This window comes from Alexandromys fortis, unplaced genomic scaffold (assembly GCF_014885135.2).
Source record: "Alexandromys fortis isolate MF-2015 unplaced genomic scaffold, M_Fortis_MF-2015_v1.1 scaffold_1, whole genome shotgun sequence".
Lineage (NCBI taxonomy): Eukaryota > Metazoa > Chordata > Mammalia > Rodentia > Cricetidae > Alexandromys > Alexandromys fortis.
Window position 1 is genome coordinate 34828177 of NW_026067927.1, and position 17185 is coordinate 34845361.

Here is a 17185-nt window from a genome sequence, read left to right on the forward strand (position 1 = left end):
CTGTTCACTCTTGTTTTCAGGGAAGTGGGAATGTCCTTGGCACCAGTGTGACGTATGTGGGAAGGAAGCAGCCTCCTTTTGTGAGATGTGTCCCAGCTCCTTTTGCAAGCAGCATCGAGAAGGGATGCTTTTCATTTCCAAGCTCGATGGGCGTCTGTCTTGTACTGAACATGATCCCTGTGGGCCCAACCCTCTGGAACCAGGGGAGATCCGTGAGTATGTGCCGCCCCCAGTGCAACTGCCTCCAAGCCCCAGCACTCAACTGACAGAGCAGTCATCAGGAATGGCTACTCAGGGACCCAAGATGCCTGATCAGCCACCTACTGATGCCACCCAGACGATGCCAGTCTCCAAAAAAGCCCTGACAGGGACTTGTCAGAGGCCACTGCTACCTGAAAGACCTGAGAGAACTGAGTCTAGCTCCCACCTTTTAGATAGGGTTAGAGACCTTGCTGGGTCAGGGACCAAATCCTTGGTATCCAACCAGAGGCCACAGGACAGACCACCTGCTAAAGAAGGACCAAGACCTCAGCCATCTGACAAAGCCTCTTCAATGACCAAGCCAAGCTCCTCCCCCTCAGTCAGGTCCCTGCCACTGGAAAGACCTCTGGGAATGATTGACCCAAGGCTGGATAAATCCATAGGTGCTGCCAGCCCAAAGTCCCAGTCAGTGGAGAAATCCCCAGCCCCCACTGGCCTGAGACTTTCACCACCAGACAGACTGTTGACTACCAGCAGTCCCAAACCCCAGATTTCTGATAGGCCCCCAGACAAATCCCATGCCTCTTTGACCCAGAGACTTCCTCCTCCTGAGAAAGTACTATCAGCTGTGGTCCAGTCTCTGGTAGCTAAAGAAAAAGCACTGAGGCCTGTGGACCAGAACACTCAGTCAAAGCACAGACCTGCGCTAGTGATGGATCTCATAGACCTAACTCCTCGCCAAAAGGAGAGGGCTGGATCTCCGCATGAAGTCACACCACAGGCTGATGAAAAGACGCCAGTGCTGGAATCAAGCTCGTGGCCATCTAGCAAAGGTCTGGGTCACATGCCACGAGCTGTGGAGAAAAGCAACGTGTCAGAGTCCCTTCCGCCAGCTGGGAAAGCAGCAGCTCCTTCAGAACACCCTTGGCAAGCTGTTAAGTCACTCACCCAGGCCAGACTTCTTTCTCCATCTTCTGCCAAGGCTTTTTTATATGAATCAGCAACTCAAGCCTCAGGAAGAGCTCCTGTAGGAGCTGAGCAGACCCCAGGACCTCCCAGCACAGCACCCAGCCTCATTAAACAGGGAAAGCAGCTATCTAGAGGACTTACTGCCAAGAGTGGGCAGTCCTTCAGGTCTCTTGGGAAGATCCCAGCTTCTCTCCCCAATGAAGAGAAGAAGTTGACAACCACAGAACAGAGTCCCTGGGGCCTGGGAAAAGCCTCACCAGGGGCAGGGCTTTGGCCCATAGTGGCTGGACAAACACTAGCCCAAGCTTGCTGGTCTACTGGGGGCACACAGACATTGGCACAAACTTGTTGGTCCCTTGGAAGAGGGCAAGACCCCAAACCAGAGCAAAATACAATTCAAGCTCTTAACCAGGCTCCTTCTAGTCGCAAATGTGCAGAGTCAGAACAGAAATAATGCAGTAAATATCACATAACCAGGCAAGCTGTCCCAGGGTGCCGTTGGGGTTGGGGGGGGATAATCCTTCTTTCCCTTATCTTCTTAAACAGAAATATTCCCAACACTTCCACAGTTCTTCTTTTCTTATATCCCAACACTCAGAACTCTAGTGGCATTAGCCCATGGGGACTTGTGGTTGTGTGAACCATGTATGGAAATCATCGGGCCCCAGTCAAGGAGACAGACAGACTTAAGTCTCTTTGCCCTAACTTTTACATATGGTCAACTTAAAATAAAAAGTCCGCTCTGGAATCAAGCATGGAATTCAATTCCAGTGATCAAGTTGGAAAGTATAGAGGCTCACAAAGCTACTTCCTTGGCCCAGCAGTGCCCTGTTGAGAACACCTGATCTCATTCAAATCACTGGCAGTTTTCTGAGTATTGCTGTATGCTAGGTCAGGAGGCTAGTCATTGTGTAAGACAGAATTACATAAGGCCTGATCCCAATGAACCTGACTTGCCTGCTTGGGTCCCCAAGCAGATTCAAGGACCTCTGACCAGGAAACAACAGAAAGTACTGCTAGGCCATGGGTTTCCAGGTTTGTTCTCAAATACTTTTGTGTGTATGTATGTGTGTGTGGCCCAGAATGTGTCTGTATTGAACATGTTTCCTGGTTGGACCGTGCATGCATGTGCGTGCCTACAAAGCTCTTCTCTGTAAATGGAAGGGTGCTACATCAAGGCCAAGGCAAGCTGTTGACTGGAACTTTTACCTGTGTATTGCAGTCTGAAGATTTGTTCTTGGAGGAGCATCAGGTTAGAGGGAGCTGGTTTCTGAGAATGTAGTGTCCCAGAAGTGGACAAAGGAAATTGGCAAGCTTACCTTTCTTTTCTACCAATAATCCTTTTCTAAGAACCTACCCCATCCGCATTTTCTCAAACACTCAGGTGCTTTCAGATTTCAGTCTCGGGCAGTGGACATAGGGAATTTCTGGCAAACTCCTAGCAAGACACACCACCTTCAAGAAGAGTGTCAGATTCTGATGGAAATTTTCTTCCGGTCTCATGCCCTCCTACCTGAAGGGAGGGAACTCTTTCCACCTCCCTGTAAATTGTTGTGCTTTCTGTTACAGAGAGCACGTGCCTGGTCACTTAGCTCAATGGCAAGCCAGAACCCTTCCCCAAGACTGGAGAGACATGGTGTTTGGAGCAGTGTCCAATCTAAGACGACTCCTCGTAACTGCTGATTATCTGTTACTGCTGCCCGGAGCTGGGGCCCAAGGGCTGGGAATCTGTTGGTGCTACCCTGCCCTTCCATTTCCCCAGCTCACAAACTGCCAACAGAAAGTGCTGTTTGGCTAGTTTTCTCACACTCACCCTGCCCCTTGTCCTCAGACCATGTGTTCGTTTACCTGTCTGCTTTGCCAACGTAGTATCTTTAGCTAACAAATGGCATCTCCTGGCCAAAACATCTGGCCTTTCTGTCCCAGTTACAGCTTTTATACCCTCAACAGGATTCTGTTTGCCCCAGGTTCCTCCTAAGTTCCTGTTGAGGTTAGCTTCCATCACTTTTCAAAAGGAAAGAACAGTGGTGGTTACTGAAGCATTTGTACTTTATATAAAAATTGAGAGAAGTGTCTGCTTCTATTTCCCCAAGTCTGTCTCTGGGGTAGAAACCCCTGAACTCAGGCAGAGGGATGAGGCTAGGAGAGGGCTGACCCAAGTTTGGGGGCTAGTCCCTGCAACTCTCTGAGACCTCAGAATCTCCTCTCTGAATTACGCCTGCCTAGTTCTCCCCTTTCCTCCTCTCTTTCCACATCATCAGAGTAAGAAAAGCTTTGTGTTCAAAAGGAAAACATAAAGCATCTTATTTTCTTTTAAAAAAAATTTTTAAAAACCATGAAGAAAATATTTTTAAAGAAATTCACCCAGGAAATTAAAGTTCACTATATTGCATATTTATCATGTGTGAAAATATAAGTATATAACTGCAGCTAGTAGGCCCCTTTCCTGATTTCTTAGGTTGTGTGTGTAGGTTTGCTTGGTGCCAGTTCTGTGCCCTTTGCTCTCCTGTCATCTGTAGTTGTGATCAGAAACAGATGTCTGCACTGCACTGTCAGAGTCTCCGTTCACTATGTTGTGTGTTTGATTACCGTAGCTCTGTTTCATGAAATAAACTGTGAATTGGGGGGTGGGGGGTGCAGGCTATGTAAAATTTTTAAGTGAAGTTTAGTCTTGACTTAACTTCTCTAAAATAGGTTTCAGTAGTTAATTGGCTTGACAGCTGTCTAGAAGTGTCTCACAGAACAGGAGGGAGGGATGGGGTCACGATTGGCCACTTGTGTTTGTTGCAATATTTTCATTCACCGCCATTCTTTGGAGCCTTCCTTCCAGACCTGCCGGAAAAACATCTGAACTGAGTACTTGTGGGGTGGAGGGAGTGAGGGGCATGGGTGAGAAACAACCCTTCTAATGACAGGCACTTTTTTTGTTCAGGGCCACTGAAAGACTCTCAGGTTGTTGAGTTGGAACTAGACATTTGAGCGGAGACCCACAGCTAACAGCATGAGTCGTGTTAAAATAGGGTATTGGTTACTGTCCTTCAGTAACAAGTGCTTAGGGAGCAGGGACTTGAGTGTGATGGTGGGAAGAGGGTGACCTTGCAGTTCTGGGCTGCATTTGAATCCTGTAATAACCCTTTCTTTGAGGGTGTGAATTGGCAACACAGAAAATCTTATTAGAAACTTCTGATCATTGGACAGGTTGTATTTTGGCATTGGCATTTGGCTGAGTGCTTGAAATTTGGATTGCTAGAGAATCTACCTGTGAGACAGCACCTAGGAAGTTCTTTCCAGGGACAAGCCAAAGGCAGAAATGCTCCTAGGTAGTGACTATACTTCTTGTTAAGTTAGAGGGGAAAAAGGAGTGGAATTGTTCAAATTTGCATTTAAAACTTCATTTGTTCTTCCTGTTGGAGCCAACCCATTTTAATAGAAGGTAGCCACCATTTACAACCCGCCCTCCAGTATTTTTAGATGTCTGCTTCCCTAAAATTACTGAGTTTGAAATTAGTTGCATAACTGTCTTTTTTTTTTTTCTTTAACGAATTCTGCATCTTTGGTATTCATATCCTCTACCCCACACGTACAGTCTGGGCTTGAAGTGCAGTAGTAGTGAGCCTTCGTGGCTCTGCACTGTCAGTTCCCTGAAGCTGAACTTTGAGATTGTATTCCAGTGTTGTTCCACAACTGACAGGAAGGATGTCTAGGTTGTCCATGCAGGGCAATCAGGAGAGCATTCAATCAGATGGGTCTTGCCCCGGCTCCAAAAAATTAAGTTTTCTAAAACTTGTCAGGATATTGTTATCCTCTTGGGGATGTTGTCATTGAATGAAAAGAGGCCCAGTGTCCTCCTCACCTCCTAGATCAGAGGACAGGAGCAGCAGCAGGAATTTCCTGTTGTTAAAATTGAGTGATTGATGTTAAAAGTATCCCAAGTCGTTTAGACCTAGGTAGCTTCTGCAAGAGCTTTGATTGGCTATGACCAGTTTGTTTTCAGCTGAGCTTCCTAGGTCAGTGCAGTTCTAGTGTAAATTGAAATACAAATAATTGCTTTGTACACAAAACAATGTAATGATGGTGCTAATCTCATGGTATAAATAAGCACTGCCAAGGGTTGAGGAAGTGGTGACATGAGAAACCCCAGTTCCCATTTGGGAAGATAATTTATGTAGGTTCCTTTCAGCTCTATGAGAGATATGTGGCAGGCAGTGTCACTGATGCCTGCCAACCCTACCCTGGAGTTTTTAGTACGATCCAGAGGTGAAGAGATGATCCCAAATCCAGATGATGGCCACTGAGTTTCTCAGGGCTAGGGTCACCTTTGTCCATCCTGTCTAGGACAGTTTAGAAGAGAACTATGGGTGTGGGGTATCCACTACCTTCTGCTTCTCTACCTCTTCCCCTCTCGTGGCAGCATCTCAATTGCTTATGAATAAGGGCAATTGTCTCTTAAGAACGTTGGGAGAGTTTATTTTATTTAGACAACTACAACCTCAAAAGAGATGTTTTCTTACCAACATAAGCAAAACAAAAACTCTTTTGTGGTCTTTACCCTAAGTAGCCTTCCTGTGACTTAAGAACATCAGACTATGAGGGGCTCCAAGGGTAGCTCTTGGGAGCTTAGCACAGATTGACAGGTAAACACAGGGAGCAGAGTAGAAACCAAGGAGGGTCCTGGTGTTCTCATTCCAGGGTGGACAGAGTAGGTGGTCTCCAGGCTATGGTGGTGCCACCTTATGTGTGTAGGTGAGTGTGAAAGTTGGGTGAGTACAGCACCTAGGAGCTCATGGAAAAGCAGCTTTTTAGGTCTTGGCGAAGAAAGCTGACTAGAAAGCTCTATTTTTTAAATGGGGAAAGGGTTCAGCCAAGGTCCATCACTGTGTTCTCTCACACCCCCCCCCCAACAGATTGTCAGCTGGAAGTGAACCTCCTAGTGAAAAAGAGGGGAACCCTGTGCTAGGAGTCCCCATAAACATGTACTGTAATTCTTTGTATATAGAAAAAATTACTGTAAGTAAAGTTTAACTTTACTCTTATGGCCCTTGCCCTGTGTTTTTATTGTCTCTGGGGAGATGTAGTGTAAGACAAAGGACTGACTGGTTTGGGGTAAGAGCTAGAGCCAACCTGAGCTTAAGGCCTTCAAGCTCTTGAAAATTGACCTCCCAGGTTCCACTGATTGCCTAATATCCTTCCTTTCCATTGGGAGTTGCAAAATATTCCTGTGTAGCCCTTGGCTGTCCTGGAACTCAATCTGCAGACCAGGCTAGCCTTGACTCCAAGTGCTGGAAGTAAAGCCACCACCCTCAAGGGCATTTTGAGGAAGTAACGAAACCAGGGCACTGGGTTGTTTAGAGATACCCTCACTATGCTGTGCAGTCCAGACGCACCTCAAATTAGTCTGTCTCCTGCCTGGCTGCCCAGTTAGTGCTTAGATGTCAGAAAAATGGTCCCAAAATGCCTTCTGGGCAGGAATAGGACCAGTTGGTATTTCTGAAATCTTCAAAGGCAAAGGGGCCCTGAACTGGCGTCACGCCCTCACACTTAACTAGAAAGGGCTGCAATACACTTCCTTGTTTAAATAGGAAGTGTTAGCCCTTTTTACATTACCATCTAGGTTTTCAGGGTATTTCTGATCCTGAAAAAATTAGCAGTTGTCTCAATTTTCTTTTTCTCATTTTATTTATTTACTTAGGGTTTTATGTATTCTTTTATTGTTTTGTTTTCTTATGGGGGTGGGAATTTTACTGTGTAGCTGTGGTGGCCTGGAACTCAAGAGGCAATCTGCCTCCTGAGTGCTGAGATTAAAGACAAGCCACTCTGTCTTCAAATCCTTTTGGTTTTTTGTGTATTGTTGGTTTTGTTTTTTTAATGGTGTATGTGGGTATTTCCATTTATTTTTCAAAACAGGGTTTCTCTGTGTTATCGCTGTCCTGGAACTCAATTTATAGACCAGGCTGGCCTCAAACTCAGATCCACCTGACTGCCTCCCTAGCACTGGGATTAAAGGTGAGCACCACCACCACCCAGTTTGAAGTCCCCTTTTTAAATTAAAAGCTAAATTGCATCCATAAAGTCTTTTTGACTTGCAGAACTATGGATTGCCTCTTGTTAAATATATTACAGGGCAATCCTGGGAAGCTTAGGACTGAGTCACAGCCCTGAGCCACAGGTCTAGACATGACACAAGAAGTTGAGCTGGCCAAACTAACTTTGAGCCTTTCATCTGTGGGTACAACTTACGTGCTTTCCTTGCTCTTAAGAGTTTGTATTCCTTCATCCCAGCCCCTAAGCCTATTTCATCCCCACAAAAGAAAAGAAACTGCTTTATCAGTCAGTGGTAAAGTTCCTGACTGGTATGTACGTTAGAAGCCTTGCTCTACATGCATGTGCGTGCACGCGCGCGCGCGCGCGCACACACACACACATGGAACTGTGCGTGGGGACATAAGAACCCATTGCTTCTCCGTGATTTCGGTGACTCACTATTTGGTTTCCAAATGCTGACAGGAAGTGAGGCCAGTCTGATGGCCCCAAAAACAACTAGGTGTTCTGGCACCCAGTGCACAAAACAGGGAAGGGGCTGTGAGTCACAGTGCATCAATTTTATTTACAGTTCAGAAGCTAGTTAAATAATCTGGACAGAAGTTCTGTCCAGGACACAAGCCTGGGAGTCAAATCAGCCCTTATCCTTCTTCATGCCCACAATCTGCCCAATACTGCCTCCGTTCCACGGGCCAGCACAGGCAGGTGCCACCTCTGCTGCCAAGGGGACCTGGAGTAGCTCAGACACTTGACCACACCAGCCCAGACGAGAATTGGGTCCAAGCCCTCTGGGGGAATTCATTTAATTCTCCCAGGCCAGATGAGTGGTGGCTCAGTGGTGACAGCAGCTGTAGAAGTAAGGGTTTGCCTTCTGGCTCAGGTCCACACCTTTGTCCTCTGTCAAAGAGAGAGGTGGCTGCTCAGCACTATTATGGTGGTGATCAGGTAAGTCACCAGCAGGACGAGAGTCCATGAGCCTAGAGGACATCTTAATAGGTGGGGAGTACACACCTGTCATCACCTGGAAAGCAGCCACACTGACGTAATCCTCGGCCACTTTCTGGAAGAGCTCGTCTGGCAAGCAAAGGATCAGTGAGGCCCTGGTGCCAGCAGCCCTGAGAACTCCCAGTGACCCAGCCCTCTGAACCTTTTTTCCTTCAGTGTCCTGCCTTCTGCTGGCAGGACCCAAAACAGCACTCACCCACACTCTGGCCTGTCTTGCTGGATGTTTCAAAGAGCTGGGCTTTGATATCTGCAAAGAGAAGTGACTCTTTATCCCTGGGAATCAGGACCTAAATGTAGTTAACAGTTCAGTGTCCTGGATCCCATAGCCAAGGGTGTCAGTCTGCCGTCCTTGTAATCCACTCAAGCAGGTATCACCCACTCTCTGCCCCCCACCCTTAAAGGCTTTAGAACATTTACTATCTGCATAATCTTGGACATCGTGGAAGTCTACACGACGGCGCCGCCTGTCTTCCTCCAGCAGGTCACTCTTAGTGCCACACAGGTAAATCTGACAGCCCTGTAGCAGAAGACAAGACTGAGATTATCTCCACAGACCAACATGGTCCCAGTCGCCGATCTGTGGGATCTGGTCACCTACCTCTTCTAAACTGCGCAGCTCCTTCACCCAGAATTTGGCTCTCTCAAAACTGCTGCTGTCAGTGAGGTCTTGGTGTAGGGGTCACACAGGAGACACAATCAAGGATCAGTGGTTTCCCTCTGTTGTTGGCCTGTAACCCAACCCTTAAAATAGGCCAGAATCCAACCCCTTACCATAACAGACAATGGCAGCTTTGGCGCCCCGATAATAGATTCTGCTCATGGCTTCGTAGCGCTCTGATCCTGCTGTGTCCTGGGGGGTGAAAGTAAGCTCCTTCATAAGTCTTAAGAACAAACCCCCATTTTTTTTTTAAAGATAACTGAACGGGTATGGGGAAGGAAAAACGACCTCGATAAGGCCCCAGTTGGCTAGCTTAAGAGGCAAGACATTAAACCTCGGAAATGGTTTTGCTCAAAACTATATCCCCAAGGGACTTACCCAAATACCCAGAGTCACCGTCCGGTCTCCAACGCACATCACCTTGGCCACGAAGGCAGCCCCAATGGTCTGCAACCAGGTAAGAGATAAGAGTCGAATGCAGGCCAGCCCCCTTCTTCCCGGGCCTGGCCCGGTGGGGTGCACTTACGTTCTGATAGGGGCCCACCAAGAAGCGGTCGTGCACGTATCGCTCCACCAGGCTTGTCTTGCCCACGTATTCCTTGCCCAGCATAACCACCTTGACGTCCACGCGCTGCCCGCTCATGCTCCCAGGGCCGCCTCACTCACGTCAGGGTCCGCGTGGCCCAGGCAGAGCCCAAGCCTCAGACCCTAACCCCAAGGGCCTCGCACGTCGCAGGCCCCCGGAGCTTCGGCCGGGGCGCTCCGTCCCTAGCAGAGCCGCGGCGCGGGGACGCGGATAGCGCCCTCCGCCGCGCCGTCGAGCACTGCACCGCTCACCCGCGCGAACGCTACTGCGACTGAGGTTCCGCCAAGCCGGGGTTACCGACTGAAACCGGGGTCCCCGCAGCTAACTCCAGCCAGCACCTTCGGAATTGGACGCCAGGGGGCGGGACATCCGATCACGTGTGCGAGCGCCGGAAGTGGCCGAACCTACGCGGCCGGCGCCGGAAGCGTCGCGCAGTCTTATAGTCCCTCATGGCGGCCGTAGGGACTTGGGCGCGGCGCGGCGGTGACTGAGCTGCGAGCCTGGCGGGCGTGCGCCGAGCCACGTGCCTCCCACCCCCGGGCTCTTCACCCTGATGCTGCACGGGTGCTGAGCCCGTCCGGGTCGGGACGATGGTGAAGTATTTCCTGGGCCAGAGCGTGCTCCGAAGTTCCTGGGACCAAGTGTTCGCTGCCTTCTGGCAACGGTACCCGAATCCCTATAGGTACGTGGCGGTGGGTAGAGCGAATGGCCGTCCTTTCTCCATCTGAAGGTTGGAGTGGAGGCTGTCCTTGAGTATTGGAGCCGGGAAAGACAGGACAGCGAATCCGACGTGGTGTCTCGTACTGTGGCCACAGTTAGAGCACAAAGTCCTTGTTAAGATTAGGACCAGGCCAAGCCTGCAAGGTCCTCGGAGAAGACTGTCTACGCTATGGATTATATGAGGCTCTAGATTTTTATTTTGTGGTCTCAAGGTGTTGAGACTGGAAGAGGCGGGGGAAACAGGAGTTGAGTTACCTTGGGGTTTGGGAATCCTGGCGATGGCCTACCCACCTGCCCGTGGCGCTCCCTAGTGGTACAAATCTTGGAGGTTGGTAAAACGTCTGAAACCAGGTCAGGGAGGAGGAGGGGATTGGAATTTGCCCGGGGATGGGTTCAATATACCCTTAACTTTGAACCCAGTACAGATCACTTAGTAAGATTGCAGGAAGCCATGACCTGGAGGCTCCAAGCGGGAACCCTTAGACAGTTTATCAGGAGCAGACTTCTGAGAATAATCTTTACTTTAACACCCGCAGCAAACATGTCTTAACGGAAGACATAGTACACCGGGAGGTGACCCCTGACCAGAAGCTTCTGTCTCGGAGACTCCTGACCAAGACCAACAGGATGCCACGTTGGGCAGAGCGACTTTTTCCTGCCAACGTTGCTCACTCGGTGTACATCCTGGAGGACTCTATTGTGGACCCACAGAACCAGACCATGACCACCTTCACCTGGAACATCAACCACGCCCGGCTGATGGTGAGACCTCCTTTGGTCCCTTAAAATAGTTGCCCTCCAGGTCTCAGGCAGTTGTGGGAACCCCTGTGGCCTGAAGCAGGTGTGGAATACTAATGAGCAAAGTCTACAGCCTCTCTAGGCCTCTCCCTTGGCTCTCAGATGGTGGGGAAGATACCTCTTTTCAGAACTTGTTTCAAGTGCTGTGCACAGAACGCTAGGTTAGTGTATGACGTACATACATACAGGGTGGACTTTCAGGAGTGGTGCTGGGCAGAACGGGAGGTGGCGACCTGACGGATAACCAGCACAGTGGTGCGTTTGTGACTATTGTCTTTGTGTTCTTCAGGAAGTTGCCACTCACTTTGATAATGAAAGCTGTGATTATTATCAAATGACTCTGTGTGTGTGAGAGAGAGAGAGAGAGAGCACAAGAGAGAGAGAGAGAGAGAGAGAGCGAGCGAGAGCATCAGAATGTAGCCTGGAAACACTGTGCATGGCCGAAGCAAAGCCCAGGATCATGCTGGAATGCCAGCTGATCCCCAAGACTTTTTTTTCAAGACAAGGTTTCTCTGTAGCTTTTGTGCCTGTCCTGGAACGAGTTCTTGTAGACCAGGCTGGGCTCGAACTCACAGAGATCTGCATGCCTCTGCCTCCCGAGTGCTGGGATTAAAGGCATATGCCACCACCGCCCAGCTGAAATTATTTATCTAAAATTATTGGTGTTTTGCCTGCATGCATGTCTGTGTGATGATGGCAGATCTCCTGGAACTGGAGTTACAGACAGTTGTGAACTGCCATGTGAGTGCTGGGAATTGAACTCAGGTCCTCTGGAAGAACAGCCAGTGTTCTTAACCACTGAGCCATTTCTCCAGCCCGACTATTAGAACATAGGGCAAGTACTCACCCAGTGTCGAGTACAGGAGTGTGATACTGGCTTGGGAGGCACAGTAGAGACAGGGTCTGAGTCTGTGCAAGTGAGCAAAGCGATGGACACGCCTACAAGGTGCTCTCCTGGATTCCCTGTGCAGGTGGTGGAGGAACGATGTGTTTACTGTGTGAACTCTGACAACAGCGGCTGGACCGAAATCCGTCGGGAAGCCTGGGTCTCCTCCAGCTTATTTGGTGTCTCTCGAGCTGTCCAGGTAAGAGGTTTGGGGGCTGGGCCACACCGGGCGCCGGGTCACTGAGCAGCTCTCCCATGCTCCTTCTTCTTCTGCCAGGAATTTGGCCTTGCCCGGTTCAAAAGCAATGTGACCAAGACGATGAAGGGCTTTGAGTACATCTTGGCCAAGCTACAAGGTGAGAGCCCTGGACACTGCTTGGGGACTAAGGGACCCTCACTAGCAGTGGCTGGGGTGATCCTACCTCAACTTGACCAATGCCTTGGGCCAATCATTGCCCTGATCTGAGCCTGAGGTTCTTGTGTGCCTGCAAGGGTGGGAGGGTCAAGAATCAGGACAGTGACGCCTCCGTTCCTAAGAAGCCTTGGTTGGATGGGGATTAAGTGGGTCTTCCAGGCATCATCTGAAGCCAGCCTCCTGTTGTTTGCCACAGGGGAGGCTCCTTCCAGAACACTCGTTGAGACAGCCAAAGAGGCCAAAGAAAAAGCAAAGGAGACGGCACTGGCAGCTACAGAGAAGGCCAAGGACCTGGCCAACAAGGCCGCCACCAAGCAGCAGCAGCAGCTCGTGTAGCTGCTCCCTTCTTCTCCCTTCTCTTCACTGTACTTGATTATTAAAGATGCGCCTCCAGCCCTCTCTGCTGTCTGGGTGGTGGGTTCGGGTGGTGTCCTGGTCCGCATCTGCAGTACACCCGGCTCAGCATCTACTGAGCCCAGCCTCCTTTTACGCCACTGGGCAGAAAGGCGCAGTGACTTGCCCAGGGTCAGAAGCAGTACACAGGTGAAGCGGCGACACACGCTAGACTGTGCGCTCCACGAGGGCAGGGCTCCATGTTTTATTCTTTGATGTGTCCCAAGTACCCTGAACAATATTTAGCACATAACAGGCACTCAATAAACACGTGAATTGATTGGCCCCAGTTCTGGAGTCAGACAGCGTTGGTTTGGAACCTGACCTCAGGCAGGTCGCATCACTGCCTGGCAGCGACGGATCTGATTTCCTCTTTTCCAGTTGTGGCTGGGACTTCCTCCATCTCATCAGGCAGAACCATGGACAGGAACTTACGAAAGAGGATTTTAATGAGAATACTGTGCAGTATATGTGGGTCTATAGGCTTCCTGTCCCTTTGGAGGGGGGGCCAGCAAAGCAGAGCCAAGGGCTACATAAAATGCCCTGGGGGATGGGGAAGGTGTCCCAGGCTCAAGCTGTGCAGCAGAGTGCAGAGTCCTGTCCCCACACAAGGGTCTTCGTGGTCTCCCAACAAGTGGCTCTAAGCAGACATTGGGACTTGTGTGGGGCTCCCCTGCCTGGCAGGCTCAGTCCAGAGAGAGAGGCAGCTGGCATCATAGCCAGGTACCGGTGCTGTGTGAGTAGCTGAGTCCCTGGCCAGCGCTGAAACTCTGAAGCAGCTCAGTCTCAGTCCCGAACACCAGGCTCTCCACATCCACCTCCACATCCTCTGCAGAGAGAAACCCATCAGGAACCCCGCCCACATGCCACAGCCCAGTGCTGCCCAGAGAAACCCGCCCACATGGCACAGCACTCACCTTGGTCTGAGTCTGAGCGCTCAGAGGACAGAACCGAAGAGTCCAGGCTGTCTGCTCGCGGCCTGTCCCTCTCTCCACCCCGGGGCAGCCCCTGGAGCTGCTCCAACTGCTGCTGTAGGCTCTGCTGTTTACTGCGAAGCTTCTCCTTGAGCCGCTGGGCCTGCTGCTCCTGCTCCTCCAGCTTCTGCAGAACCCCAGGAGCAGGGACTCGGGTCAGCTGCCCAAGGACTGGCCTTTCTGTGGCCACTGGTACCTTTGTCTATGCCAGACAGGCAGCCACATAACCAACCCAAGCTAGTTTCATGTCCTTCAGGGCTATCTCCTGCCCCATCTAAGTACAAAGATCTGTCTAGATGGCTGTGCATGACAAGGTACCCCAATCTCAAATGCCTTTAGGGTCTTGTTACATAATAGGGTAAAATATAATGTCAGTACAAACTTGGAGACTGGTACCCTGACAGGCAAAACTCTGGCTAAAGGATATGGCCATGCCTAAGTTGCAGCCCATTGCTGCCCACAGTCACAGACCCAGCCAGCTCTTCCCATCTCCAAATTTTTCATGTCAAGTGTACTTTGAAGCACTGCCAACTACTTTTAAATTATTGGACTAGAGGCTACTAGTTCACTGGGCAAGCAGCTCGGTGGTAAGGTGCTTGCCTAGCACATGCAAGGCCCTGGGTTCGCTCCTCCCATACAAATGATTTTCTGCTTTTTAAAACGAGAATAAACCAAAACACTCGAGATAAGGTACAGAAGGATGTGTGTCCTCACATAGACTAAGATGTGGCATTGGATTACCACCAAGGCAGAGGAACCCTGGGAAGTTTGCAGGGTCCAGCTTTGTCTGTGGTAGGCAGTGAGAGAAGCCTAAGAAAGTCGTCATGAGGCTGTGGAGCCCAAAAAAGCAATGCCTGCGTTAGACAGAGGCTTGAGTTTCATAGGAAGTAGGTACTGAGACTGCCCTGCCACGGTTTCCAGCCGGAGATGAGCCTCGGTAGGTCTACATACAGAGTAGAAAGCAGCCTGAGAGGCACCAAGTCAGAGGGGAAGGAAGCCCAGGAGATGCTGCCCGAGGCTTGCCATGTGCCACTCAACACCTGAATAGCACGTTTCATCTATCTGAAGATGGATGGCAAAGGAACTTCATGGGAGAACTCAGAGCCTTTGTGACAACCAGAATAATGACAGCATGCACCTATGTGACAACAATCTGTCCCACAGCCAAGATTTGTTTGCTGATGGCACTGATTACCATGGCCCTTGGCGAGAGCCTGATAGTGGTGCTTAATGAACCGTTGATAAGGCAGGGCAGGCATTAATCTTGTGGTCCTGAATCTGCCTCGGCTGCTGTGCCTCCAGTCTGGCAGTATCTGTTTTTTCTCATCAAATGGGCCTGGAAGGCAGGGAAAAACCCTCTTTTGTTTCCAAGGGAGCTTCTAAAATGCCCACATGGCTGGCACTGCCTGGGCCTTGGCATCTGCATCCCCATTCTTGTCCACCAGGGGGCCTGCAATCCCACCTAAGTAGTGGCAAGGCCAGGTTGGACCAGCTAGCGGTTCACCTCTGTCCTTTACTGAGAGAAGGCAGGGACCAGCCCTCTACAGTCCACTGGATCGCATGGCTCATGACAGTATTTTCAACAGGCACATACTCTGCAGAACTAAACAGAACCTAAGTGATATCATAACAAAAGGGACCTTTACAGGGCCTCAGAACAGCCCAGCTGTCTGCTTTCCTTCCCATTTGAGAGATTCGGAAACGGTTGTCTCACGTCACACAGGATGGGGGCAGGTCCCAAAGCTCCAGCCAGGCCCTCCACAAGCACACTGGAGACACCTTACCTGGATATGCATCCTGGCCCGGCGCAGCAGGCTCAATGTGGTATATCGGGTACAGTCAACCCCCAGGGGCATCTGCTGCCTCAGCTGCTCCAGGCACCGCTTCAGCTGGGCTCTCCTGCAGGGAAAGAGTTCTGGAGGGCATTGCCAGCCCCACCTCACCGGCCAGAGGGATGGCAAGGGGGGGGGAAGGTCTGAGAGAAACGGTCCTTGGGACCTGGTTCTCAGGGCCAGGTTGGAACTCACCTGCGTTTCTCCAGCTCATTGTGCACAGACCTGCCAATGCCAAGAGAAGAAGTGAGGGGCAGTGGGTACTGTTCAAATCCTCAACCCCAGGTTATTGGGCAGCTCAAAATTCACTACAGATATCTGTGCCAAGTGAGCCTTTTTGTGACGACCTGGGCTCACCTAGGGCACCAAAATCCCAGGCTGTGACAGAGGAATCAGAGGCACATACACCAGAAGATACAGGACACCTGTCCGGGGTAGTTGTGGGGTCTCCCCTGAAAGCCAGGTAAGAGGGGGTGACTGGACAGATGTGACATTGGGTCCAAAAACAAGTCTGCCAGACTTGTAGATGGGAAAACATTTAAAATGAACGGCATATGCAAAAGGTCAGAAAAGCAGAAGCCTGTAGGGGAGAGAGTTCAGGAGAGTGAGTGGAAGGGGACTCAGAACTGTCTTGTTACAGTTCCTGGCCACATCAAAGGTGCTTTAGGAGTCCGTGAGTAGGCGCGAGCGCGACACACGCGCACACACACACACACACACACACACACACACACACACACACACACAGAGGCAGATGGAGTAGGGTACCTGGCCCAGAAGGGCAAACAAGGAAGTGAGAAGAGGGTTAGATGCGCCAGCTGAGAACTAGCGCCCCTCCCCACACTGCCCCATCCCTGCTCACCGTCCACTGTTCAGCGCACCAGGAGCTTGCACGGGTCGCTTCCTCCTCTTGTAGACAGTCCCGGGGCTGTAGTGTGGACACAGGGACGCATAGCCATGCTCCGCCTCTGCCAGAGAGAGGACCCAGCCCGTCAGCCGGAGCCCCTGGCACGGCGTGATCAAGGAAAGGTTTTTGGCGCCAGAACCCTTTCCCCAGTCACTCCCTGCCCTGACGCCCGCGCACTCCTGTGGATGTGCGGGAGGCAGCGCGCCAGCTGCCCTCGAGCCATACTCTGTCCAAGTTGGGAGCCAACTCCAGTCCGCGCGCGGGGTCTGTCCTCACCTCTCTCGCGCCTCTCCAGGAACTCCGCCGCCTGCAGCAGGACCTGGATGTTGCTGGCCACGGGTTCCATGTCGGCGACAGCCGCCGGCGAGCGAGAGGGCCGGGGATGCTGGCCCTGGCAGCCGCGGAACCACTTTTGTTTCAATGTAACTGACACGGTGCCACAAACACAGGGCCCGCCCCGCCCCCGGCCGCCCCGCCCCGCCCCGGCCCCGCCCCTGGGAACTGCGGCCGCCCCGCCCTGCCCCGCCCGTCCCGCCTCTTCCCGCCCAGTCTGTCCCGGTCCACGGCTCCAACGCCTGGTGACAAGCGCTCGGCCGGGTCGGACAGCCTGGACACCGGGTGCTGCGAGCTGCCCACACTCCTGCCGCCCGCAGTCGCGCGGGTCCGGGTTGCACGTGCGTGCGGGCGCGGCCGCATCCTCGGGGCGGGCCGCGAGCCTCCGAGCCTGGGTTGGCTGGCGCGCGGCCCCGCCCTCTCCCGCCGCTGGGCCCCGGCTCGGGCGGGAAAAGCCGCAGGTTTCAAA

General features: G+C 51.4%; 4 protein-coding genes across 15 annotated transcripts in view; 2 read left to right on the plus strand and 2 right to left on the minus strand.

The window, feature by feature from the left end:
- Positions 1 to 6203, plus strand: part of Nsd1 (nuclear receptor binding SET domain protein 1) — a 112559-nt gene extending 106356 nt beyond the window's left edge. For 11 of the 12 annotated variants that reach the window (XM_050144058.1, XM_050144064.1, XM_050144057.1 and 8 more), the window contains one exon: positions 21 to 6203. In XM_050144058.1, coding sequence (XP_050000015.1) covers positions 21 to 1624 — 1604 coding nt within the window. In that variant the 3' untranslated portion in view covers positions 1625 to 6203. The remainder of the gene's footprint in view (positions 1 to 20) is intronic. The other variant, XM_050144066.1, reaches the window with a different exon arrangement.
- Positions 6204 to 7754: 1551 nt separating this feature from the next.
- Positions 7755 to 9809, minus strand: Rab24 (RAB24, member RAS oncogene family). Its single transcript, XM_050144073.1, has 8 exons — positions 9399 to 9809; positions 9251 to 9319; positions 8986 to 9064; positions 8813 to 8880; positions 8632 to 8731; positions 8411 to 8461; positions 8221 to 8283; positions 7755 to 8106 (listed from the first exon to the last, which is right to left on the minus strand). The coding sequence occupies exons 1-8, from the start codon at positions 9513 to 9515 to the stop codon at positions 8042 to 8044; spliced, it is 612 nt and encodes a 203-aa protein (XP_050000030.1). The 5' UTR covers positions 9516 to 9809; the 3' UTR covers positions 7755 to 8041.
- Positions 9810 to 9900: 91 nt separating this feature from the next.
- On the plus strand, positions 9901 to 12959 carry Prelid1 (PRELI domain containing 1). Its single transcript, XM_050144072.1, has 5 exons — positions 9901 to 10140; positions 10715 to 10940; positions 11948 to 12061; positions 12140 to 12218; positions 12474 to 12959. The coding sequence occupies exons 1-5, from the start codon at positions 10049 to 10051 to the stop codon at positions 12611 to 12613; spliced, it is 651 nt and encodes a 216-aa protein (XP_050000029.1). The 5' UTR covers positions 9901 to 10048; the 3' UTR covers positions 12614 to 12959.
- On the minus strand, positions 12874 to 17104 carry Mxd3 (MAX dimerization protein 3). The gene is made up of 6 exons (XM_050144069.1): positions 16660 to 17104; positions 16339 to 16444; positions 15672 to 15701; positions 15429 to 15543; positions 13588 to 13771; positions 12874 to 13499 (listed from the first exon to the last, which is right to left on the minus strand). Exons 1-6 carry the CDS (start codon positions 16727 to 16729, stop codon positions 13384 to 13386), a joined length of 621 nt encoding a protein of 206 aa, XP_050000026.1. The 5' UTR covers positions 16730 to 17104; the 3' UTR covers positions 12874 to 13383.
- Between the last annotated feature and the right edge of the window lie 81 nt (positions 17105 to 17185).

What these genes read in the sequence shown, in the direction of transcription:
- Rab24 (XM_050144073.1), bottom strand. Translation starts at nt 9,515, where the DNA reads ATGAGCGGGCAGCGCGTGGACGTCAAGGTGGTTATGCTGGGCAAGGAA. An exon ending in AGCTGCGCAGTTTAGAAGAG is followed by an intron (nt 8,732 to 8,812) that starts GTAGGTGACCAG and finishes CTTCTGCTACAG; the next exon opens with GGCTGTCAGATTTACCTGTG. An exon ending in TGCTTTCCAGGTGATGACAG is followed by an intron (nt 8,107 to 8,220) that starts GTGTGTACTCCC and finishes TCTCTTTGACAG; the next exon opens with AGGACAAAGGTGTGGACCTG.
- Prelid1 (XM_050144072.1), top strand. Translation starts at nt 10,049, where the DNA reads ATGGTGAAGTATTTCCTGGGCCAGAGCGTGCTCCGAAGTTCCTGGGAC. An exon ending in CGGTACCCGAATCCCTATAG is followed by an intron (nt 10,141 to 10,714) that starts GTACGTGGCGGT and finishes TAACACCCGCAG; the next exon opens with CAAACATGTCTTAACGGAAG. An exon ending in CATCTTGGCCAAGCTACAAG is followed by an intron (nt 12,219 to 12,473) that starts GTGAGAGCCCTG and finishes TGTTTGCCACAG; the next exon opens with GGGAGGCTCCTTCCAGAACA.
- Mxd3 (XM_050144069.1), bottom strand. Translation starts at nt 16,729, where the DNA reads ATGGAACCCGTGGCCAGCAACATCCAGGTCCTGCTGCAGGCGGCGGAG. An exon ending in CCTGGAGAGGCGCGAGAGAG is followed by an intron (nt 16,445 to 16,659) that starts GTGAGGACAGAC and finishes TCTCTCTGGCAG; the next exon opens with AGGCGGAGCATGGCTATGCG. An exon ending in GGTGCGCTGAACAGTGGACG is followed by an intron (nt 15,702 to 16,338) that starts GTGAGCAGGGAT and finishes TGGCATTGGCAG; the next exon opens with GTCTGTGCACAATGAGCTGG.